We start from the raw sequence: 24,917 nt of genomic DNA on the forward strand, positions 1-24,917 counted from the left end.
CCACATGCCACGGGGCAACTAAGCCCGTGCGCCGCAACTACTGAGCCCGTGCACCAAAACTAGAGAGAGAAGCCCGCATGCTGCAACGAAAGATTCCACATGCCACAACTAAGACACAATGCAGCCAAAAATAAATAAATGAATAAATAAATATTAAAACAAAAGTTATCAATAGATGCTAAGGCTACTGGGTTTAGGGTTGATGATGGAAGAGACTAACAGTGTAATACTGGAATATCTCCCCATAAAATGCTAATCAAATAAAGGGGGGAAAATGGTGAAGACACTAACTTTACTAGGTGATCAAAGTTAACATCACCAGTGGTGGGATGGATCCAGTACTGTCTCCATATTCTGGAAAAGCACAGAATCACTTCTCTGGTATTCCTGCCAAGACTGCAAGACCTGATCTGGTCATGAGGTAATACTGGACAGACCTGGGTACAGGGTCAGCCTGCAGAATGAAAGAATTATGCTCTTGGGCTTCCCTGATGGCTCAGTGGTTAAGAATCCGCCTGCCAATGCAGGGGACACGGGTTCGAGCCCTGGTCTGGGAAGATCCCACATGCCGCGGAGCAACTAAGCCCGTGAGCCACAACTACTGAGCCCGCGTGCCACAACTACTGAAGCCCGCGTGCCTAGAGTCCGTGCTCCACAACAAGAGAAGCCACTGCAGGCTTCCCTGGTGGCGCAGTGGTTGAGAATCTGCCTGCCAATGCAGGGGACACGGGTTCGAGCCCTGGTCTGGGAAGATCCCACATGCCACGGAGCAACTAGGCCCATGAGCCACAATTACTGAGCCTGCGTGTCTGGAGCCTGTGCTCCGCAACAAGAGAGGCCGCGATAATGAGAGGCCCGCGCACCGCGATGAAGAGTGGCCCCCACTTGCCGCAACTAGAGAAAGCCCTCGCACAGAAATGAAGACCCAACACAGCCATAAATAAATAAATAAATAAATAAATAAATAAACCCAAAGTTTAAAAAAAAAGAGAAGCCACTGCAGTGAGAAGCCTGCACACCGCAAAGAAGAGTAGCCCCCACTCGCCACAACTAGAGAAAGCCCGCACGCAGCAACGAAGACCCAATGCAGTCAAAAATAAATAAATTAATTAAAAATAAAAAAAGAATTGTGCTCTTTAAGACTATCAGGCACATGAGAATTAGGGTAAGAAACTGTTCCAGACAGACGACACATGACAACCAAAGGCAATACATGGTACTGGCTAGGATCCTGGACCAAAAAGGAAAGAGGGACATTGTTGGGATGGCTGGCATCATTTGAATGAGGTCTATGGATTGAGTAATAGTGCTATACCAATGTTGATTTCCTTGCCGAAAATACTGTATAGTGCAATGCAGTTTTGGGGAGATATACACTGGAGAATTTAAGGATGTCATGCCAGGAAAAGACAAGAGAAGGTAATGGAGCAAATGGGGCAAAATGCTAACAACTGAGGAATTTGTGTGAAGGGAATGTGGGAATTCTTTGCACTTTTCCTGAACTATTTCAAAATAAATTTTAAATGAAAAACAACAACAACAACAAACAAACACACAGGAAGGCGAGAAGTGGATCTAGGTGTATGGATAGGCCTTCATTCCTGTGTATCAAATGCCATATTTTCAGAGGCCTTCCTTGTCACTCCCACCCACATTACTCTACATCCCCTCCTCTGCTTTATTTTTCCTCATAAGGCAGAATACGTCATGGTTGATGGTCACTGGGGCTGAACGATGGGTACATGAGATTTATTTACTATTTTTCTACTTTTGTGTATGTTCAAAATTCTCCAAGGTAAAGTTTTAAAAGTATATCCACAACACAGATTGATCATACAGTAATATATATATGCATCTTCATTGATGCATTAAGTATTTAGCAGCAGGTCTAATAGCTACTGTCATTTCCAAGTTGTGATGAGCATAAATGAAATATCTGCAACAACTGTAATGTAAAATATGAAAATACATCTGACTGGTGTTGGTGGTGAAATCATCACAGGTACTACTAATACTATCATGTTGGTACTACACCACAATATAGTTATAATTGATGGAAATGCTGAATTCTGATTAAGAAGTTAGTGAAAATAAAGATATACTATTTTCCTATCCAAATTTAAGTACCTCCTCCTAAGTTCTGGTGTAAATAGTAATAGTTTTCATTCTAACATCCTTTTGATATAATAAAGTGATAAACTTTTAAAATCTTTTTTCTTTTCATCCGAGGTTACTTAAATAATCTTAAGTGGGGAATTCCCTGGCAATCCAGTAGTTAGGGTTCCTTGCTTCCACTGCAGGGGGCATGGGTTCGATCTCTGGTCGGGGAACTAAGATCCTGCATGCTGTGCCACGTGGCCAAAAAATTAAAATTAAAAAATTAAAAAAATAAAGAATAAAAAAATCTTGAGTGAAAAAGAGCCTTTATTGCAGACAGCATAAATTTTAAAAATTAATGGTTGAAACAAAAATCCACCACCTACTAATTTATTGACTTACAAAAGATGCAAATCACTATACATCAAATGTAGTTTGTAAAATACAAAGTGTTTTTAAGTAGAGTAAAAATATCCTAGTTTTTTAATCAAAGGAATAAAGTGGGGTATTTTTTTTAAAAATCACTGAGTCAACTTTAAGAATCAAAGAAACTATAAATGTATTACATGTAAAAGTACATATACTGTGTGTAAACATAAGAATGTTACAAAGTCAAAGAAGACATAAACAGAAAAATCATTTCATTTGTCAATGTAACCCAAACTCAGCACCTAATACAAAGATACAAAGACATACACATACCCCCAGAGTTTAATGCTGGACTAAAAATCTAGCACCAAGTACATAACACAAGCAATAATAGGTGTCTTCCATTTGAATTTTCCCAGAAATATTCCTTAGCTGTAAGAGGTGGAGCAGTTCTTATATAATAAAAATCTTTAAACATGCTAGATTTCAATTCATCCCTATACTCAAAATGAAATCCTAAGTAATTAAATCCAAAAATTCACTAAATTTAAGTTAGGGTTTTATAGAGATATCCCGTTGTGGGCTTTTTTGGGGGTTTTTTGTGGGTTTTTTTTTAGATGTTTATAATTTTCAACTTGGCAGACAGTGACACATGTAGAGGGAAAAATCGGAATATTGCAATACTTTAACATTATACCAAGAACATCTTTTCACTGCAAAGCGTATTTCCACACACTAAAAACCAGCTAGACAGCACACAAAATTATATGATTTCTAATAAATTGATTAAACATCCTAATTGGTTTCCAAAATACAGTATGCTATTTTCATTCAAAATATGAGTAGCGGGCTTCCCTGGTGGCACAGTGGTTAGGAATCCGCCTGCCAATACAGGGGACACGGGTTCGAGCCCTTGTCCGGAAAGATCCCACATGCCGCGGACCAACTAAGCCCGTGCGCCACAACTACTGAGCCTGGGCTCTAGAGCCCGTGAACCACAACTACTGAGCCCGCGCGCCTAGAGCCCATGCTCCACAACAAGAGAAACCACTACGATGAGACGCCCACGCACCGCAACAAAGAGTAGCCCCTGCCTGCCGCAACTAGAGAAAGCCCGGGCGCAGCAACAAAGACCCAACGCAGCCAAAATATAAAATAAAAGAAAGAAAGAAAGAAAATTAAAAAAAAAAATTTGAGTAGCTGTAAGACATATAATAATAAAGAAAACATTAAACAAAACAAACAGTAAAGGTTAGAATTTGAACTACAGAAAAGTGTTCCTTTGGGCTTCCCTGGTGGCGCAGTGGTTGAGAATCTGCCTGCTAATGCAGGGAACACGGGTTCGAGCCCTGGTCTGGGAAGATTCCCACATGCCGCGGAGCAACTAGGCCCGTGAGCCACAACTACTGAGCCTGCGCGTCTGGAGCTTGTGCACCACAACAAGAGAGGCCGCGATAGTGAGAGGCCCGAGCACCGTGATGAAGAGTGGCCCCCGCTTGCCGCAACTAGAGAAAGCCCTCGCACAGAAACGAAGACCCAACGCAGCCAAAAAACAAAGAAAAGTGTTACTTTATTTAGTCTCCTTGTTCAGCAGACTAATATGTCAGTTTAAAGTTGATGAACAACTATTTATTTCAAATCATCCAATATCAACATTCAGGAGCACAATCTGAACGAATATACATACTCAAGGTATTTTTCGGCCTGCAGTGTTTACTCTAAATACTGTGACTAGTTAAATACAGCTCAAACACTAGGGAGTCTTAAAAGTAAAAGCAAAAAAATATATAGTCCCCAACTGGAATATGCTAGTTTTCATGAAATATTTCAATTTTTTTTTTTAATTTAGGCAAAATTTCAAACTAAGAGAAAAATGAGACCTGGAAGACTATTTGGAAAAACTTCCACATTACCACTATCTCTATAACTTCTATACAAATCTTTCCAAACCATTAGTGCTTACAGGATTAAAAATGTCTCCTAAATCAAGCCCGAAATCTCTTCATAAGCATACCAAACAATACAACGCCTGAGCAATCAAGAGTCCACAAGAAAGGTAGTTGGGAAAAGGTGCCCTCTACACAAGTCAAACACCATCATTCTTCTTGGCACTGAGCCGTATGTTTTCCTCCAATCTGCCAGAAGCATTCTAACTCAGGAAATAAAATACAACATCGCAAGCATTCTGTATTAGTTTCTAATGCTATTTCTCAAGATAAGTATAAAATTATTTTACTTTACTTTGTTTTAATGTTCAAAAAGCCTGTCATGAAAATAGGTATTCAAAATTATAACATTAAAAAACAGAGGTGTTTCTTCAAAGAAATTGGCTCAGCTCAAAAGAATAAACCATGTAGCAGTGATGCGGGCTAGGGAGTCCAATTTGTTTAAGTCTAAAAGTATCTCTAGTTATAGGAGTATGTAAGGACAAGGAAACTTTACCACAATACTTTATATTGTGTCCCAGAAGTAAACCAAATTCATGTAACATAACATATATTCCAGCTATTTAAACGCAGGAAAACCATTATGATTGGACATGTAAAGTTAGCAAAATGAGGGAGAAGATATGCGGATATATGTATATGTACAGCTAATTCACTTTGTTATAAAGCAGAAACTAACACACCATTGTAAAGCAATTATACTCCAATAAAGATGTTAAAAAAATAAAGTGACTGCAGCAAGATAAAATAAAGTTAACAAAACAAAACACTTTTAAATAAGTTTCATTCTTTGACAAAATTGTTACATGAGCTGCTACCTTGCTCAACCTCTGCATGATCTTTAACTTATTCTCTAGAACTGGAGAATGGATGGGAAGAACCTGAATATGTGATTTACTTCAAACCTGAAAATAAGATACAGAGACTTTTATGTCCTTTAAAGGGTTCTATTCATTTGCTCATTCTAATTCAGGGAGTTGCCTTTGCACACACCTCTCTCCCTCTAACAACTAAGACAGCGACCAATTGTTGTATAACTCCTCCCTTCCCCCTTCAATCCAGCTAACATACCATACAAAGGAAAGGACTTTCTCTATTGTGCAAATTCAGCCCCTGCAATGGATCTTTGTTAACTAAATCTGATTCAGAAATACTCATTTAATTCTTTTCAATCAGCATACTGAATGCTGTTAAAATCATGAGCACAATAGATTACTCTTATTGCAAGAAGGTAAAGCCAAATTTTGAAAATGGTCTGATTACATTTTAAAGGTTTGCTCTTTCTTTGGCACAGAGGGAAAAAAAGCCAAATCAGCCACCTTCCCTCAACCTATTTTCTACCAAAAACACTGATCAAAATATAAATAAAAGAATTGGCTCTGACCCTCCCCCATCCCAAAATGCCTCTTAAACTGCCCTGCTCCCAAAGCTGGCTCATTTAATCATTTTTTAATCCAAATACTTACTACAAAAGCCTAATCACCGTTATGAGAACATTCATTTTGAAAACATTTTATATGATGTATTCCCAGTGTACACCTCTTAATTCTGTAAAACAGTTATTAGTTAATGTTGAAATCAGCTAGGGAAAACGGTAAAAGTAGGCACTTTAACCTCAGTTTTAGTATAGGTATTGCATGGTTTTTCTCATTATGATTTCTAGAAGACATCAGAATTGAATGTTCTTAAATTTTCTTGCAGAACTCTCATTCTGGTACGGAACGGAACTCTCATTCCGTTTTATCCCTTTTACTTAAATTATTCACATTTAGTTTTCCTCCCGGTAACAACCACACACTTTACAAAACATTTTCTACAATAAGGATAAAAGACCTTGAATTTCTCCAAACAAAGTCCATTTAGCTTCACAGCTGGATCAGCAAGAACACTTCTTGTACCCGTTTTAAGGATACACAAGAAGCCAGAAATAGAGATTACCTGTTAGCGGGTGGAGATGGGAAGGGAGAGTGGGAACTGGAATTCCCAGGGTCGGGGTAAAGAGGAGATTTTTCTCTGTAAACCTTTTTACACTCTTTAAACCCACTAAGAATGCACTATCTACCCAAAGAACTAAGCAAACTTGTTTAAAATTTCCAAAAGTCGCTTTTAAAATAAAGGAATTTCAGGGACACTAGGTCTACTTAGTTTTAAGATAATCTTATCAATAGCATCTGCTTTTGCTCTACAATAGGTAACACACTCCTTTAAATGCAGTCGTGAGCAATGTGCCAGCTAAGCCCTCTTTAATACAGCAACGTTCCTCCAGACCGCCGCTTTCCAAGGCAGCTCGCATCCTCTGCCCGCTCCTCCCTCTGTGCATTCTGAGATCTGCTCTGCTGATTCCCACTTAAAGTGGGTCCTGGCCGCCATTTTAGAAAGTCATTCACACAAGCCGGCCGGCAGCACCATCCACTTAAAAAACCTTCCAAAACTCCCTCAGACGATTTCCTCTTTCCTCTTGAACCCCTCATCTTGCAGAGGGGTCAAACTCCCCGCGATAGGCATACAGTGTCTCTAGAATCTGCATAATGCGAAATGACACGTCTAACCACATGATACGGAGGGGGCAAAGCAAATGCTGCAATGCACGTGTTTGCACGTCGGTGCATACGAATTTCCCAGGCAGACACCTACAGAGAAGGTCCACAAGGAGATAAAAGTGAGCACATCTAAGTGGCTTTTCCAGTCCAGTAATCTGCACCTAAATGATTTTTCCACCAAAACACTGAAGATATGGGTCCTCCATATGGGGTAAGGGGTGGAGCAGCGCCACGGAGAGTTCCCATCTGTTTCCCCACTGAGCCCGAGATCTCCCCTTTGTCACAGGCGACAGAGGCGAGTTTTTGCTCCTGCCTTCCCGCTGCCTGATTTCTCAGCACAACGTAGTAAACACCGGGAGTCCCTGGAAGCGCGCCTCCCCCAGTCCTGCCGAGGACAGCTTTAGTGGGTTATGAATGGCCTCACTATTCCAGGCTCCTTTTCACACGCGGACACGCGCAGACGCGCGCTCCAGCGGTGAAGATTTAATACCCCAGTAACAGCAACCACCAACAGAATCAATGATCCTCCATTTGAAAGAGCGGAGCTCCGCTGCCTCTGCTTCCATTTCCTTATGCAAGCTGCTCAAGAGCAAGCGACGAAATCTATTTTTCCCATGGTGACTCACTAATAAGGGCGCTCCATAATTTCCCCTTCACTCACTAGATAGTAAGAGGAATTTAGAGTATACCAAACTTAAAACCTTCCGAAGTCTTTAATATCGCAAGAAACAGTAATTTTCGAGGACAACCACATATCTGCTACAGTCCTTCTCAATTTACACCAGTGTAAGTAAACCGTCATTTTCAGTATTTCACATGGAGAGCTCTATCAGCTATGACCCACATAGATTTCACAAAACAAAAACAAACGGTAAAAGCTACTAAATAAGTAAAATGTATCAAGAACATTCATTCCTACTACGCCATGAACAAAAAAAATATTCTGGGAAGAACCTTTTTAAAAGCTACATCTTTTTTTAAAAGAGCTACATCTTCTAATCTGAAAAGGCATGCATTTTTTAACCACTGATTTAGGAATTCTGGGTGGGAGGGAAACACCATCCTTTTAAAAAAGGCTCTGCAGTGTTAACGCCGGCGCGGCCGCAGCAGCGGAGATTCCCGAGGCTGGGAGCACTGCGCGGTGGGGACTCTGCTACATGAGGTGGCTCCTCCTCTGCGAGCACTCGGTCCCCACCATCCTCCTCACCCAGGGACCCCAGAGCGCTGAAGGGAGGAAGGCGAAAAGAGCCGAAACAGACGCACCAACTTATTTTCAGACACCACCCTCCACCCAACCCCACATAAACAAGGAGAAGAAACCAAAACATTCGCGTTTGCCATTTCCATTTAGTTTCTAGGTCTGTGAACCCTCCGTGAGAGGTCCCTAGAATCCAGCAGGGTCTTCCCAGTTCCGAGACATCCCTACGATACCTACCAAGACTTTTGTTTTTGTACAACCTTTCCTTTCCCACAAAACCCTCTCTAGGTCAGACACGTCCACGCGTTCGCAGGGCGAGGAGCGCGAGTTGCTGCGGGACTCTGGTGTTGGCCGGGCCGGGGGCTGTCGGGGCGGGGTAGGGGTTCGGGTCCCGGCCCGGCGGCGGCTCGGTTCCGCCGCATCTGCCGGGCCGGCGGGGGCGGCTGCTCGGAGCCGGGGCAGCGGCGCGCTAGGACGCGACCCCACCGCCGGCTGGCCAGCCTGAGGGCACGCTCCCGGCGCCGGCTTCGCGGAGGCCGAGCGACAGCCGCCTCCTTATTGGGAACGGAGAGGGCGGCAGCCGGGCCCGCTCCGCCGAGGCCCGAGGCCCAACGCTGCGACACGGGCCGAGCAGCGGCCAGGCAGCCGTGCGCCCCCCGCACCCGTCCGTGGGTCTGGCCCGGGTCTCCTCACCAGTTCCGCGCACGGGGAGGGGCCGGCAACGGGCCGGAGAGGGCAGCGGCGCCCGAGAACAGAGCGCGGCCCCGGGCCTCGTGTCACTCACCGTTTGAAATGCTCGATGATCTTCTCTTCCCGCACATTCTCCGGTAAGTTGCCCACCCAGAGGTGCCTGGTTTCCCGGACCATGCTGGGCGGTGTGCCGGCGACCGCTGGTGCGGGTTCCCCCTCGCCGGCTTCGTACGAGCCCGTCAGCGCTGGGAGGCGGGCGCCGAGGCGGCGGCGGCGGCGGCTGCGGCGGTGGCGTCGGCAGCGGCGGCGGCTCCTCCGGCTCCCCCCCGTGCAGAGACCATCCCTCTCCCCCAGGTTCTGACTCTCGGGCCTCGCAGCTCCGCTCTGCCGCCACCACACACCCGAAGCCGACCCCCGCGCTCCGGCGGCGCATGCGCCCGGGCGGCGGCGGGAGGGGGAGCGGGTAGGAGGGGCGAGCGAGACCCGGGCGGCAGCGACTACGACGGAGCTGGCGCTGTGGCAGCCGGACGCTTCCCACCGGCGCGCGCGACCCGCCTCCCTCACCGCGGGCGCGCGCGCAGCCACCCGACAGACCGCCGAGGCTGAGACGCCGAGTTCCTCCCAGCCGATGCGCAGGCGCGCGGGGGAGGGAGGAACGCAGGGCCTGGAAGGAACGCTCGCGCGCTCGGTCCCGGTGCGCAGGCGCGCAGCACTCTGTTAGGGCGGGCGTACTGTCAGGCCTGGGGTTCAGCGCTTGCAGAGGCAGGCATAGCCTCCAGCCCCTCGAGTAGGGGTCCCAGGCGCTGGCCTGGGGGAATAAAAGAGAGAAAGGGGGTTGGTATTCACAGGGCTGCGTGTCAAAGCGGCTGCCAAGGCTTCTCTCCTAGAAGCCAGGACCTCTTCCCCTGCTCACCTTTGGCCAGCTTCTGGCGTTTCCGGGCACTTAGAGCCGCGCCTGCTTGGGAAAGTGTCAGAACAAGGCCGCCCTTCTCACGGCCCAGCTAAGCTGTGACGGCTTCAGAAACACATCCCTCCCAAGAATCATTAGCTTGTAACATTAAGCAACTTTATTTTATATAGAATCTTGCGAAACCGTTTGCACGTTCTCTTTGCTGATCGTTATGGCATACCAGGAATAGAACTGAATGAAGTGAGACGGTTACATGTCTGATGGTGTTCCCCTCAGAGGATTTGCTATAATTTAATATGTAAGCCGAGGAGGAGATTAGAACTCCAGCCTTTCCAGGCCTAAAAGCTTTTAAATTTTAAAGGCTACTGTTGAACTTTTCAGTTTACAGAACCCCGGGGAAAACCCACAAAATTAAGGCAACAGTACTGAGTCCAGAAAAATGGACTTTTTTAGAACAGTCAGCAACTCAGCTTTCTTTTACATTTTCTATCTACAGAAATAAAATATCACAGGTGTAGTGCTTTAGGTACAGACCAGATTTTAAATATTCAATCTCATTCACTTTCTCCATAAATATTGATACAAGCCAACTTATTATCAAACTGTGCTATTTTGAATTGGAAAATATGGTCACCATAATAAATAGCACTAATATATATGGGGTCACCTGTGCATAAATTGTTTCTTTAATTCCACAGATGGTAAAGCTCCAAGTAGTTTTTTTGTTTGCCATATAGTTTAACATAAGCTTCTTAATGATGTGTCAGAGAGTCACATCAACTTTTCTTGTATTTGGTTTAATAGTCTATACTATACTTAAACTTGATCTCAGCAGGTCTGCTCAACTGAAATCATCTCTCTTCCTTCCTCTCTCAGGATGTTAGAAGGCTAAGCAAGCCCCTGTCTTACACAGTTGCAACAATTACAGAACAAGATGTGCTAGCTCAGGTAATAACCTTACCATCCATTGAAATAATATTTGGAATTTTGACAAGTTACTTCTAAAAATTCTAGATTCTGAGCCAGGTAATTTAATTTTTTTCTATGCTATTTTTCTGGCTTATGTTTACATTTTCTATTTCAACGCACTTTTTTTTGAGGGGGGGGCGGCCAGTAACAGGCAGAAACGGAAAGAGGTGGTTTAGAAAAGTTAGAAAAAGCACCACCACAATAGTGGCACTCATTCATAATTCAGTTAAGGCCTTTAATGCCACCACAGAGGTTGACCTTGTCTTCATGCAAATCAGAGTCATTAAATTATATGGAAATTTTTGTTCTTGAAAATATTATGGAATTGATTCCTCAGTAAAAGTGAAAGCAAATCAACCTACATTCAGATGTAGGATTAGCCATTTACATTTGCCACAACTATCACATAAGGAGTGTCAGGCCAGCACACTGTTAACTAAACTCATGAACTTCATAGTTCTGTATGTGTGGCTGCAGTTAGTGTTGAACCAATGGGCATTTTTCCACGAAGCATAAATTTCAATATTAGCAACCACAATTTGAAACACATTTTAAAATATTATGTAAATTACTCATTTAAAACCTGATAGGCGGGGCTTCCCTGGTGGCGCAGTGGTTGAGAATCTGCCTGCCGGTGCAGGGGACACGGGTTCGAGCCCTGGTCTGGGAGGATCCCACATGCCGCGGAGCGACTGGGCCCGTGAGCCACAATTACTGAGCCTGCGCGTCTGGAGCCTGTGCTCCGCAGCAAGAGAGGCCGCGATGGTGAGAGGCCCGCGCACCGTGATGAGGAGTGGCCCCCGCTTGCCGCAACTGGAGAAAGCCCTCGCACAGAAACGAAGACTCAACACAGTCATAAATAAATAAATAAAAGAACCTGAATTTCTAAAAAAAAAAAAAATACGGTAGCTCTATCTTTAAAAAAAAAAAAAAAAAAAAGAATCCGCCTGCCAAAGCAGGAGACACGGGTTCGAGCCCTCGTCCGGGAAGATCCCACGTGCCGCGGACCAACTAAGCCCTTGCACCACAACTACTGAGCCTGTGCTCTAGAGCCCTCGAGCCACAACTACTGAGCCCATGAGTCACAACTACTGAAGCCCACACACCTAGAGCCCGTGCTCAACAAGAGAAGCCACCGCAATGAGAAGCCCGCACACCGCAACAAAGAGTAGTCCCCGCTCGCCGCAACTAGAGAAAGCCCGCGTGCAGCAACGAAGACCCAACGCAGCCCAAAATAAATAAATAAATAAAATAAATTTTAAAAAATAAAAATAAAGTAAATAAAACCAGATAGGCCCTGAATTAGCTGCATCTTCTTGGTGTCACCAGGAAGAAGAGAAAAGGCTGAGCTCAATCACATTAAAAGGGGCAACAGACAAAGAAGAGGATTCAGAAAACACTACCTTGCAATTAGAGAAATAAAGGGCATATCTCACCTTGAATGCAGCCTTCAGTTAAAATCATGCTGAAGAAAATTCAAGGGCTGAAAAAAGGGGGTGGTGGGGCTTTTAGAGCAAAATCATTAGAAGAGAGCCTAGTTAGAGTCATTATTAAATGTGGTATTTTGTATCCATCTATGACTCCCACAGAACAGTAAAAGGATACGCTAAAACAAAGAACCAATTAAGAGGTATTTATACTTTCTCCATGACACAAGAATAAGGAGACATTAAATGAAAATTAAAAGCAACATGTTTGCCAGCTAAATTTTTTTTTAATGTAGTTCTCTTAGATTATCCTAAAGGTCTTGTTACAGCAGTGCTGTTTCCCCATGTAAAAAGCAGAGTAGATACATAATTTTTATATAAAATTTAATTTGAAATGGACAAAGTTGTTTGCAAATACTTTCAAGCTCCCCACCTTTGGGAGGTAACAGAAGAGAAATTGTGGTGGAAAATTATTAACATACAAATTGTTAAACAAAGTTGAGTTAAAGTTCTCCCAAAGACCTTTAGAGATCACAGGATATCAAAAAGACGATTAGCAAATGCCAAATTAAGTTAATTATCATTTCTCATTTTACCAGAGATTTATCAAACAACTGAGAAACCGTCTCTGTGTAACAATATAAAGGCTAGGGAATTCCCTGGCAGTCCAGTGGTTAGGACTCCACACTTTCACTGCCCAGGGCCCAGATTCAATCCCTGGTGAGGGAACTAAGATCCCACAAGCAGCGAGGCACGCGCCTGCACGCGCACACACACAAACACACACCACACACACTATATATATATATATATATATATATATATATATATATATATATATATATATATATGCTAGCAGAATTCCATTAAACATCATTTGATAGCACCTCATATTCAGATTCTCTTGAAGTGTTACTTTCATCAAAATACTTGTTTTCAGAATTACAAGCACCAAAAATAGCATGCAAGGTGTTCATTTTAGTTTCTTGGGTTTTAAAAAATCTGATACACACTTCTCAAAAGAGAATTCTCAGTTTATAAAATGTCAATACATCAGCTTAAATAGACATGCAGATTATTTAATGTGTAAAACAAATTTCATTTCTGTTCAAATTTTTAATGTGTTCCTATGATGCCCCCAAAAATATTATTCTAATTTCAATAAGGCAGATTCATTTGAAGGAAAAATAGTTCACATTATAGATGCTAAGTTCAAATGAGCAATTCAGGTGGGAATTCTATCCATCTCTATAAAAGTTAATATTTGCAGGTTAAAAGTAATGTCCATGCTCCTTACAGATTCTTTCAGCATAATGCTACTTGACCTTGAACTTTGGGGGATACTGAAAAACACTGATGGTATGAATGAGAGACATTATAGTATAATGGAAGTACCTCTGGGTTAAGAGTCAAAAATTACAGGGGCTTCCCTGGTGGCACAGTGGTTAAGAATCCGCCTGCCAATGCAGGGGACATGGGTTCGAGCCCTGGTCCAGGAAGATCCCACATGCCGCGAAGCAACTAAGCCTGTGCGCCACAACTACTGAGCCTGCGCTCTAGAGCCCATGAGCCACAACTACTGAGCCCATGTGCCACAACTACTGAGCCTGCGCTCTAGACCCCATGCTCCACAACAAGAGAAGCCACCGCAATGAGAAGCCTGCGCACCGCAACGAAGAGTAGCCCCCCGCTCTGAGAAAGCCCGTGCACAGCAACAAAGACCCAATGCAGCCAAAAATGAATAAATAAATTTTTTTTAAATAAATAAATAAAGAGTCAAAAATTCCAGTTCCAATTTTCTCACTGGCTATATGGCCTAGGTAAAATCAATTAAATCCTCAAAGTCTCAATACCCTTATCTGCAAAATGAGGATAAAAATATCTGTTTTCTCTACCTGGTAAGGTTGCTAGAAGTATCAAATGAGATAATATATGTAAAAGTATTTGGAAGTAACACAGCATAAAAGTATCATGAATACTATTAAGTTGACTGCTAATTTCATATGAATATCAAAAGTAAGCATCAAAAAAAAAAAAAAAAGTAAGCATCAGTTGAAGATAAAAACATACCATGATCAATTTATAACATTTTCAGGATTATAGCCAGGTCGTATAATCAAATCAACATGCAGTGATTGCATATCAAGTACGAAGTTCCTTGCACTCTTTTGCTGACTTTTTCTATTGCAAAACTCTTAATAACAACAAAACTGATAACTACATGCCCATTGCACAGCCCCAAATCAAGTGTTGGGTATTCTCAGTGCTTTCATGTTTATTGGCAATGTAACAGGAAACACTGGGAAAGCTTTTTTCTGTTTCTGTGCTTGTTACAAATATTTACAAATTTTTTTCATAAGCGTTTATTTTTGTATGTTTTCAATAGAAATACAACCCACTCTTATTCTGATTTTTTTAATTTAGTTTAACAATTAATAATTGACGCTCACTGAAAACGATCAAAAAGTAGGGTGTGATCTCTTCTCTCATCTATGATAAATGGATGGTGAAGTGAATTTCCCCATTTGAGTGTGAAAGATAATTCAGAAAGGTGACATTAAAGCAGAGGCATTTGCAAAGTGGAATTAAAACAGATGTGTTTTTAATCAGGTCTTACTTTCACACTGTGAAGAGCACCTGTATTTAGCATGCTAGATGTGCTCAAAGAGTTCAGTCATGCATAATGGAAGCCCAGTTGGGGAAAGCATCTGAGCCTCAAACTCAGGCTCTGAATGCTAACCTAGCCAATAGAGCAGATAAATTACTATCACCATTTAAACAGGAGAACAGAATAGTTACCAGATATTTAACAAAAATTTTGTTACCAATCGAGTTCCACACTATTAAAATTGAACTGTTTCATGAGAAAACATATATTTAAAATATAAACACTGTTCCTAAAGGCATCATATAAAAATATATTAACTAGCTCTAAAATGATCAAAGACCCAACCATATGAGAACTTGTCAATACTAACAAGCTCCTATTATTAGAATCAGGGTTTGTTTTTTGTTTTTTGCTTTTTGCTTTTTCCTAAACAGTAGAAAATAAAACAGACAACACTAATATATTATTGTCAAAGAGTGTTTGACATCTTGCTAGTTCTGAGGGTCAACTAGTGAAAAAGACAGACCAGTCTATTTATGGATTTATTTTGATACAGCAGGCTCACTGTAGTGAAATTATGCATACATAAATGATCAAAACTTCAATCAGTTGAATAGTATTAGCTAGCTAGTCCTTCTCGAAATCATTCTTTCAGCATAACACTTCATAATCTACTTTACTGTTCAATTCTCTAAGAAAGCTAAATAATTTATTCCACATTGTTTTTGGTTTTCCAGAAATGAATATAATGGCTGATATTTTCTTTTTTAAAAAATCAATTTTTATATTTCCACCATTTCCTTGGAAAGTTGCTAAAGGTAACTTTCTTCCTTCTATGAGGAAATACTGCTAATATACCTAACATTTATTTTTTATTTTTTTTTAACTTTCTATTTTATATTGGAGTATAGCCGATTAACAATGTTGTGATAGGGACTTCCCTGGTGGAGCAGTCGTTAAGAATCCACCCGCCAGTGCAGGGGACACGGGTTCGAGCCCTGGTCCGGGAAGATCCCACATGCTGCAGAACAACTAAGCCTGTGCGCCACAACTACTGAGCCTGTGCTCTAGAGCCCGCAAGCCACAACTACTGAAGCCCACGTGCCTAGAGCCTGTGCTCCGCAACAAGAGAAGCCACTGCAATGAGAAGCCCGCGCACCGCAACGAAGAGTAGCCCCTGCTCGCCAGGACTAGAGAAAGCCTGCGTGCAGCAACGAAGACCCAACACAGCCAAATAAATAAATAAATAAAAATTTTTAAATAAATAAATTATAACAATGTTGTGATAGTTTCAGGTACATAGCAAAGGGACTCAGCCATACATATACATGTATCCATTCTCCCTCAAACTCCCCTCCCATCCAGGCTGCCACATAACTTTGAGCAGAGTTCCCTGTGCTATACAGTAGATTATACCTAATAGAATTCTGAATACAATTTACTAACGTTTATGGCACTGAATAAAAGATAGACTGGAAGGATACTTGCAAATATTAATGATTGTTGTGCCTATGTGGTAGAATTCAATTTTTTTTAAGTTCTTATTCATCTGTATTTTCTAAACTTTTCTTTGGTTAACATATATTGCTCTTATAATTAGAAAAAGTTACAGTAAAATGAGCTGGAAGTCAGCATCTGGGTTACTTTAGTTTAGGGCTCCTCTGAAATGCTGATACTTCACTACATTAAATGAACATATTTATGTTAACAGATCCCACATGAACAAAACGTTATTATTCTCTATGTTAATTCAGAGAGTTCATTCAACCTTTTAAAATTCTACTACTAATCCTCATGTGAGAAAAAACTTAACCTCTTCATTATAAGTGATATACAATAGCAAAAACACCCCAGGTCTAAGAGATTGTCACTTAAACATCAGGAAGTCAGCAGAATACACATAATGCAAATCAAGGCTACTATTTAATTCAGAGAAGACTATCAAAGTGTACTTGATGGAATCTCAAAAACAATAATACCAAATAAAATATATTTAGTAACTTATTACATGTGTCTTGACATTTTCAGACTTAGGGTGTTAAGCTCCGCTACTACTCCTCTGAAAGCCTTGCTCTAGTTTGAAGTAGAGAATTCAAAACATCATGAACTTGTTCCAAATATGTTTTAAAACTGTTTTTGGGCTTCCCTGGTGGCGCAGTGGTTAAGAATCTGCCTGCCATGCAGGGGACACAGGTTCGAGCCCTGGTCCGGGAAGATCCTACATGCCACAGAGCAACTAAGCCCGTGCGCCACAACTACTGAGCCTGCTCTCTAGAGCCCGCGAGCCACAACTACTGAGCCTGAGTGCCACATATACTGAAGCCCATGCGCCTAGAGCCCATGCTCTGCAACAAGAGAAGCCACCCAATGAGAAGACCGGGCACTGCAATGAAGAGTAGCCGCCGCTCGCCACAACTAAAGAAAGCCCGCGTGCAGCAACGAAGACCCAACGCAGCCAAAAATAAAAATAAATAAATTTTTTTTAAAAAAAGCTGTTTCCATTTTAATTAAATTATTGCTATTTAATAGTTATGTCCTTTATTTATTTATTTTTGGCTGTGTTGGGTCTTCCTTGCTGCATGCGGGCTTTCTCTAGTTGTGGCAAGCAGGGGCTACTCTTCATCGCAGTGAATGAGCGGCTTCTCTTATTGCAGAGCACGGACTCTAGGCACACGGGCTTCAGTAGTTGTGGCACATGGGCTCAGTAGTTGTGGCTCGCAGGCTCTAGAGCGCAGGCTCAGTAGTTGTGGCGCACAGGCTTACTTGCTCCACGGCATGTGGGATCTTCCTGGACCAGGGCTCGAACCTGTGTCCCCTGCATTGGTAGGCAGATTCTTAACCACTGTGCCACCAGGCAAGTCCCAGTAATGCTTCTTTAAATCACGTAACTGCTTCAATATTTTGCTATTAATCTTCAGGATGGTAATGATTGCTAATTTTACATAATATTCCATAATTAGACACTTGAAACCTTTGGCTTAAAATAAAACCACATTCTGTTTAAAGGCTAGGTAGGACATGATGCATTTCTGAGTTAAATGCTGGAATTATTGTTAAATGTATATTTAAAAGTTAAATTTCAGTATTTTGATAAAGGAAGTAATAGAATTTTTTCAGGCTATATACTACAAAAGTCCTAGGAACCATCCCTTACAGTTTTATTTGGAAAATTCTTGGGTTGAAAAGCATTCGCCTCAAGATAATTCTCTCTTATTTATTTATTTATTTATTTTTGGCTGCGTTGGATCTTCGTTGTTGCGCCCGGGCTTTCTCTAGTTGCGTTGAGTGGGGGCCACTCTTCGTTGCAGTGCGCGGGCTTCTCATTGCAGTGACTTTCTTGTGAAGCACGGGCTCTAGGCGCGTGGGCTTCAGTTAGTTGTGGCACGCGGGCTCAGTAGTTGTGGCTCGCGGGCTCTAGAGCGCAGGCTCAGCAGTCGTGGCTCACGGGCTTAGCTTCTCCGCGGCATGTGGTATCTTCCCAGACAGGGCTGGAACCCGTGTCCCCTGCTTTGGCAGGAGGATTCTTAACCACTGAGCCACCAAGGAAGTCCCAAGATAATTCTCTTTGAAGATAGGAGATTAACTTAAAATGTTTTTTTCTAAGAAAACAGAACCAGCAAGAGTCACAACTAAAGATTTCACTGTATACTGTTAGCTGGTGGGAGGGGCGCGGTGAGACGAACTAATAAAAGGGGTTTGTGTTTTGCCCACCCCCACAAGATAATTTAAACACACACCCAAGACTAAACCCTTTACTTAAAAAACATTCACCCGAAAAAGTGGCTTTAAACCAGGTTACTTTTGTTCTCCATAGTTTTCAACTTAAATACATTGTTTCCCTCGAGATCAGTTTCCCAAGATTCTAATTATTAGACAGCACATAAGAACTTTGATTTTATGCCTATCTAAAATTGCAAAACGTACATACTCAAATTTTTCTCCCCCTTTTTTTGTAGCATTATCCTTATTGTAGGAACTTTGTCTTTAAATACTCTCATTAACCATAATTTGTTAAGGCAGAATCTCTAACGGAAGTTCTGCAAATTCAAGGGACTCTTGATCTGGTCATTTCCAAGCCTCAAATGACAGTATAGCCTTGTTAGCAAGAGTAGAATTCTATTGCTTGCTAGAACTTCAACAGCCTCGAGATAGCTAAGAGTTCCTGTTAGTAATCTGGCACCAACTCAAAATTCCCACCAGGAAGAAAGATCTCCCTGAGGTAGGACCCACTGAGTGGCTCCGCCCATAGCGATGACCTGGACTGACCTCGGACTCGGCGTAGCGAGTTAGCAGGTGCTCGCGACGATAAAATGCCAAATTGCAACCACCACGTCAGTCTTTAGGAGCCCCGAGAGGTGCCTTTTTCGCAAACAAGCTCCCTCTTTTAAACCTTACATCTCTGAGGCTTTGAAGGTACGTTACACGGCTAACGAATATAGGAAGACAATTACTCCACTGGGGAAACGAAGGTACTTCAAAAGGAAGAGTGGCAAGGAAACAAAAAGCTCAGACTGGAAAAGTGGCAAGCCTCCATGCTCTGCCAAGACGGCCTTACTTAACCTTTCAAAAACGGGGTTGGGTGGAAGTGGATTACACGGCAAGGTAAAGAGCTTGGGGCGGGAGGGGGGGGCGGGTTAAGAACCTACAACTCTGGCAGTAATTTCCATCACACTCCTAAAGGAAGAGGAAAGGAGAACAAAACAATAGGCACCTTAAGAGAGTAAATGCGGTTACTATGGTTACCACCCTCCAAGCTCAATTCTGCAAATGGAGACAGAGCAGTACGCCAAGGCCCTTTCTTTGTCTGCATCCACACACGGAGAACCAACCCAGCAGCCAGCCCCGCCAGCCCGAGCAGAGGCTGGTGTTGAGGACCAAGGGCAGCGTAACAAATAAAGAACACCTTTATTTTGGCTTAGTAAGCAAGAACTGCAGGCAGTTCCTGATGGAAGCCAGCGCGGCCATCACCCAGTCCTTCGGCCAGGGCTGTTTCCCCCACTTGGGAGAAGGCTCCAACACACTCCAGTCACCGATTCCAGTCTGGGGTCCTGGCACAGGCAGGAGTGGAAGGGGGCCAACGAGACACGGTGCAACCTTAGCCCTGAGACACAAAGGGAAGGCCAATCTCCAGGAAACCCGCGGGACGTAATTAATAACCCCTCAAGAGGCTACAGTTTCCGCGAGGGGGAATAGAGGACACAGTGAGTAGGGCACAACCGAGGTGTTCAGACACACCTCACATCAAAGACACTACCACAAGCTGCGCGGAAAAATCGCGGCCAAGACAACCCAGTGCGCAGGCGCGCGGAGCAGCGACTCGAGAGCTTTGGGCCTGCCCCTCCCCCACTACTCTCAAAAGGCCAGGGGAGTTGGCTCAACGCGCTTGCGCAACGACGGAACGTTGGGGGAGGGGAGGAAAACCTATTCCCTTCATTGTGAGAGAACCGCCCCGCCCCGCAAGGCGAGCGCGCGCGCGCACACCTACGACTCTCACACTCGTACACTCGGGCGTTGAGCTTGCCGCCCAGTACGTCGCGCATGCTCCGGGAGGAAGGTGGTGTTGGAGCCTACGGCTTTTTGCTGAGTGCCCCTGAGAAGTTTCTGGAAAGACGGGGCTCAGGAGAAACTGGGGGATGGGGAGCGCAGGGAACCGAGCGTTTGAGAGAAGGAAAAGCGAAAAATCCAAAGCACACCGCCTCCACCCTGCCTCCATCAAGCCACGACCAAAGCAAACCCCATAGCCCACCGAGACCCTCACGCCAGGGGAAAAAGCATGGGGACCACAGCAGTCGCTCCTTCCTGTACCTGTGCCCAGCCCCCGAGGCCCCTCACCACAGGGAGAAGGGAGAGGGCAGCGGGGAACGATGAAAAACCTAAAACGCTCACTGGATGTTTGCGTGGTGGAGGGAAAGCCGACATCCGCGCTCTGGAGCTGCCCGCGCACGGTGGGCCACCAGCGGCTCTTCGCTGCGCTCTCGGGTGTGGGCTCAGTGCGTTGGGGTTCGACGTGGATGCTGAAGGAGTGGTCTGGGGCTTTCGCCCCTGGTTCCTTAGTTCCCCCTCATTTGGGGGCCTTTTTGATCACCCCTTTGCTCTCTTTACTTTGGTGACCTGGAGCTAAAGTTGCGAGTGTGGAGACCCTAGGAAAGGTTGCTCCCTCCCCGCGCCCGGCCCGAGGGGCGTCCTGGGCGGGCAAGGGTCGCCCGGCAGCTGTGCCACGGTCAGTTCTTTCCAGTTTGTACCCCCTTAAGTAAGAGCCTCCTGAAGAGGGGCCCGTTTGGAAGAGCAGAGGCAGTCCAGGCATAAAGCCGCTGCGTCGTTTGGACTCGAGGCGGGGTGGCGGACGGTGCTGCCTGGCAGGGCGCCGTGGGAAGGCCGTGGTGTCTCCGTGCGGCCACGGAGGCGCGCCGAGGCCCCCGACTGCCATCAGGAGAAAGCTCGGCCTGGCATTGCTGCGCTGTGGGGGAGGGGTCCGCGGCGCCTTTCATTTCTCCGCCTGGGCCCGCTCGGGCTGCCATTTTGTGGTGTGGCCGCCATTTCGCGCAGCCGCAGGGGCGGGGGCGAGGGGCGGGGCCGGCGACAGCGCGCGGGCTGCCTCCGGCAGCGAAGGCGGGCGAGTCCCCTTTGTTCTTCGCCTCTGGGCTCGGGGCTCGGCTCGGGCTGTGCCGCGACCCGCCCCGGACACGCGCCGGGTGCGCGCGGCGTGTGAACCTCTGGAAAGCTCCGAGAGGCGTGCACGGAGTCCCGAATTCTTCCTGCTCTCTAAGCCCTTGAAAAGTGGGATTGCTCACCCCCACCCTTGCAGTGTGAAAGGGATCGATTTTACAAGGCAGTGCTCAGAACTGGAGCGTGGGAAGCTGTAATTTCACCCTGAGAGTGAAGGCGCTTTCTGCAGCCCTGTGCTGCCGGGGGTACTAAGCCCGCTGGAATGCCATGCCTTGAATCACAGTGGCGTTCCGCAAATAGAAGTTAAAACTGCAGAGCTGGGAGACCCAACAAAGGTGCTAAACGCCAGTGTAACCGAGAGGTTGGTCTCTTTAAAAAAAAAAAAAAAAAAAAATAGTGTCTTTGGAGGGCTGTCAGCTGTAGGCGAAGCGAGACATTGCTTTTCATTGGCTGGCTTTGAAGCACGCACTGCGCAACTATTTTCAGATCAGGTTTTATAGCCCATTTATATCTGAACTATAAACTGGAACAATAGATTGGAATGTCTTATTTCTGTCTGTTGAGAATATCTTCCATTTAATTTCTTTTTAAAATCCTTTGTGAGTATGTGAATAACAAATTGACAATAAAATCTCCGTTGTGCCTTACAGTATCATTTGAAATCCTGAAAGAGTTATTTTCCTGATTTCAAGGGACATATTTAAATATGAATCTTGGCATTATTAATCTTAACTTTGCGACTCGAATCAACAAAGCCAGGAAATTCAACAGTAATGCTGCTGAATTTGTCTTCTAGACTTGCTTTGTGTACAAGGTATTTTTGTTTAACTTTTTTTTTTTTCCACAGTAGCCTGAGTTCATAATTTAGCCAGGCTTTTCTGGCTCAAGTTTTTTGGTGTCACAGCTACAGTAGTTTTTTTTTTCTTCTTCTTCTTCTTACTAAGTTTAATTATAGGCGGTTATCTGTTTCAGTAATAGGGGGCTAAGCTATAATGATAGGATGGAAATGTAAAAAATATGTTTGTTGTTGAGGGAACAGATCAGGATTTGATGGCTTCCAGATGAAAGAAGTGTCTGAGGAGTGGATGTTAGATTCCAAATTTTATTTCAGTTCCGGTAAAAGCACTGCATAGAGTTTTGATTTTTTATACCCAAGATTTCTGTAAAGCAGAATACTGTACATTCTTTTGGTTGTGAGAGTTTATGAAACATTTTTTTTCTTTTTTAAATTTAATTTTTATTTTATATTGGGGTATAGTTGATTTACTGAAATGCATATTTTTTAATTAATTTATTTATTTTTGGTTGTGCTGGGTCTTCGTTGCTGCACACGGGCTTTCTCTAGTTGCAGCGAGTGGGGGCTAGTCTTCGTTGTGGTGCGCAGGCTTCTCATTGCGGTGGCTTCTCTTATTGCGGTGCACGGGCTCTAGGCACGCAGGCTTCAGTAGTTGCGGCACGTGGGCTCAGTAGTTGTGGCTCCTGGGCTCTAGAGCGCAGGCTCAATAGTTGTGGCGCACAGGCTTACTTGCTCTGGGGCATGTGGGATCTTTCCGGACCAGGGCTTGAACCCGTGTCCCCTACATTGGCAGGTGGATTCTTAACCACTGCGCCACCAGGGAGGTCCCTGAAATGTGTTATTTTTAAATGCTGTTACTTTTTGCCTACACAACCAAAATTAAATAGTATGAAACTATTAGTTTTATTGGGAAATTAGAATATGGTATCCTAATAATGCAAACAAAATATCATGCCCCTAATTAGCCAAGCAGTTGAAATTCAGAGAATGATTGCACTTCTTTCACTTTGTACAGACATAGAAGTATCTGTTTAAACAATTCTAATTCGAATTTTTTTAATTTATAAAACGAGTACTTATTTCACATCTTTAGCTATTACATTTAACACAAAAGCACATCCTTTTTTACACAAAAATGTTTGCAATTCGTATATTTTTTTTTTTGCACTAATCCGATTCATTTTATTTTATTTATTTATTTTTGGCTGCACTGGGTCTTCGTTGTTGAGTCTTAGTTGCTACACGTGGGCTTTCTCTAGTTGCGGCGAGCGGGGGCTACTCTTCGTTGTGGTGCGCGGGCTTCTCATTGTCGTGGCTTCTCTTGTTGCAGAGCTTGGGCTCTAGGCACGCAGGCTCAGTAGTTGTGGCTCGTGGGCTCTAGAGCTCAGGCTCAGTAGTTGTGGCGCACGGGCTTAGTTGCTCTGCGGCATGTGGGATCTTCCCGGACCAGGGCTCAAACCCGTGTCGCCTGCATTTGCAGGCGGATTCTCAACCACTGTGCCACCGGGGAAGTCCTGCAATTTGTATATTCTTAAGAGTAGGTAGTATCTATGTATGTACTATATGATTCCAACTGTGTCCTAGAAAAGGCAAAACTACGAAGACAGTAAAAAGATTAGTGGTTGCCAAGGGTTAGTGGGGAGGGATGAATGAATAGGCAGAGCACAGGGGCTTTTTAGGGCAGTGATACAATAGTGGATGTGTGTCATTATATGTTTGTCAAAACCCATAGACTTACAATACCAAGAATGAACCCTAATGTAAACTGTGGACTTTGGGTGATGATGTGTCAATGTACGCTCATCAAATGTAACAAATTTACTGCTCTGATGTGGGATGTTGTTAGTTGGAGAGGCTGTGTGTGTTCAGGGCACGGGGTATATAGGAACTCTGTACTTTTCGCTCTATTTTGCTGTGAACCTAAAACTGCTCTAAAAAATAGTTAACTTAAAAAGTGATATCACTTTAAAAAAAAAAAAAGGTAGTGTCTTGCACTGTTCACATCTCCCTTATGACCAATGCCATACATTTGCAAAACAGTCGAACAGAAATTCAGGAATAACTCTCCTCCCCATTCTCCCCTTCTCCTATTGTTGGCCTCAAAACATTTTCCAGCTTTTCATAGTCTCATGATCTGCCTCAGGAGTGAAAATACTTTTGTATATGTAGTCCTGGGTCTCTTCACTTTGTCAAAGCAGGCAGGACTAGTGAATTCCGGGATTAGCAATCCATTGTTCCTTTAGTTTTTCTTTCCTATTCTAAAACAGGTTTTGAATTAATTTGTAGCAGCTTGTGTTCCCTGAAAGAAATTAGGTGTTAACCAAAACCTTTAATTATACCCAGATCCTTAAAACAGCAGTGTAGAATTGAAGTGGTATGCGCTAGGCCCCTTTGGCTCATGCCTTTGATTTTATTTTTTGGCATTTGGTGAAGCTTGTGTGCAACCTTTCTAAACAACATATAGAAATATTGAATATCTCTATTCATTGTTCCAGGAAAGGATAGCTTTTCATGTCAAACTCTGGCATAGAAGCAAATTTAAGACAATAATAACCTTTTCCTAGAAAAGATAAATGATCTTCTTTAAAGACTTTAGTAATATGAGAAGTTTTTCAAAATATTTTTGGCCGTAGTTAAGCACTTCCACATGCTGCAATAGTCTCTTCCCTTCTGAGGCAAAACTGAGAAGTTCAGCACTTCA

General features: G+C 43.7%; 1 protein-coding gene and 1 long non-coding RNA gene across 6 annotated transcripts in view; one reads left to right on the top strand and one right to left on the bottom strand.

Moving 5' to 3' along the window:
- The window catches only part of SPEN (spen family transcriptional repressor), a 93,891-nt gene extending 72,599 nt beyond the window's left edge, over positions 1-21,292 (bottom strand). For 2 of the 5 annotated variants that reach the window (XM_082423526.1, XM_082423523.1), the window contains exon 1: positions 8,935-9,775. In XM_082423526.1, coding sequence (XP_082279652.1) covers positions 8,935-9,017 — 83 coding nt within the window. In that variant the 5' untranslated portion in view covers positions 9,018-9,775. Of the gene's footprint in view, positions 1-8,934; positions 9,779-20,640 lie in introns of those variants that run through there. The other 3 variants (XM_082423524.1, XM_082423525.1, XM_082423522.1) reach the window with 3 other exon arrangements.
- The window catches only part of LOC309642420, a 77,664-nt gene continuing 53,736 nt past the window's right edge, over positions 990-24,917 (top strand). The window contains exons 1-2 of the long non-coding RNA XR_014253184.1: positions 990-8,977; positions 10,627-10,698. This is a non-coding gene — a long non-coding RNA (uncharacterized lncRNA). The remainder of the gene's footprint in view (positions 8,978-10,626; positions 10,699-24,917) is intronic.

This window comes from Balaenoptera physalus (genome assembly GCF_965194825.1).
Source record: "Balaenoptera physalus genome assembly, chromosome: 1".
Classification (NCBI taxonomy): Eukaryota; Metazoa; Chordata; class Mammalia; order Artiodactyla; family Balaenopteridae; genus Balaenoptera; species Balaenoptera physalus.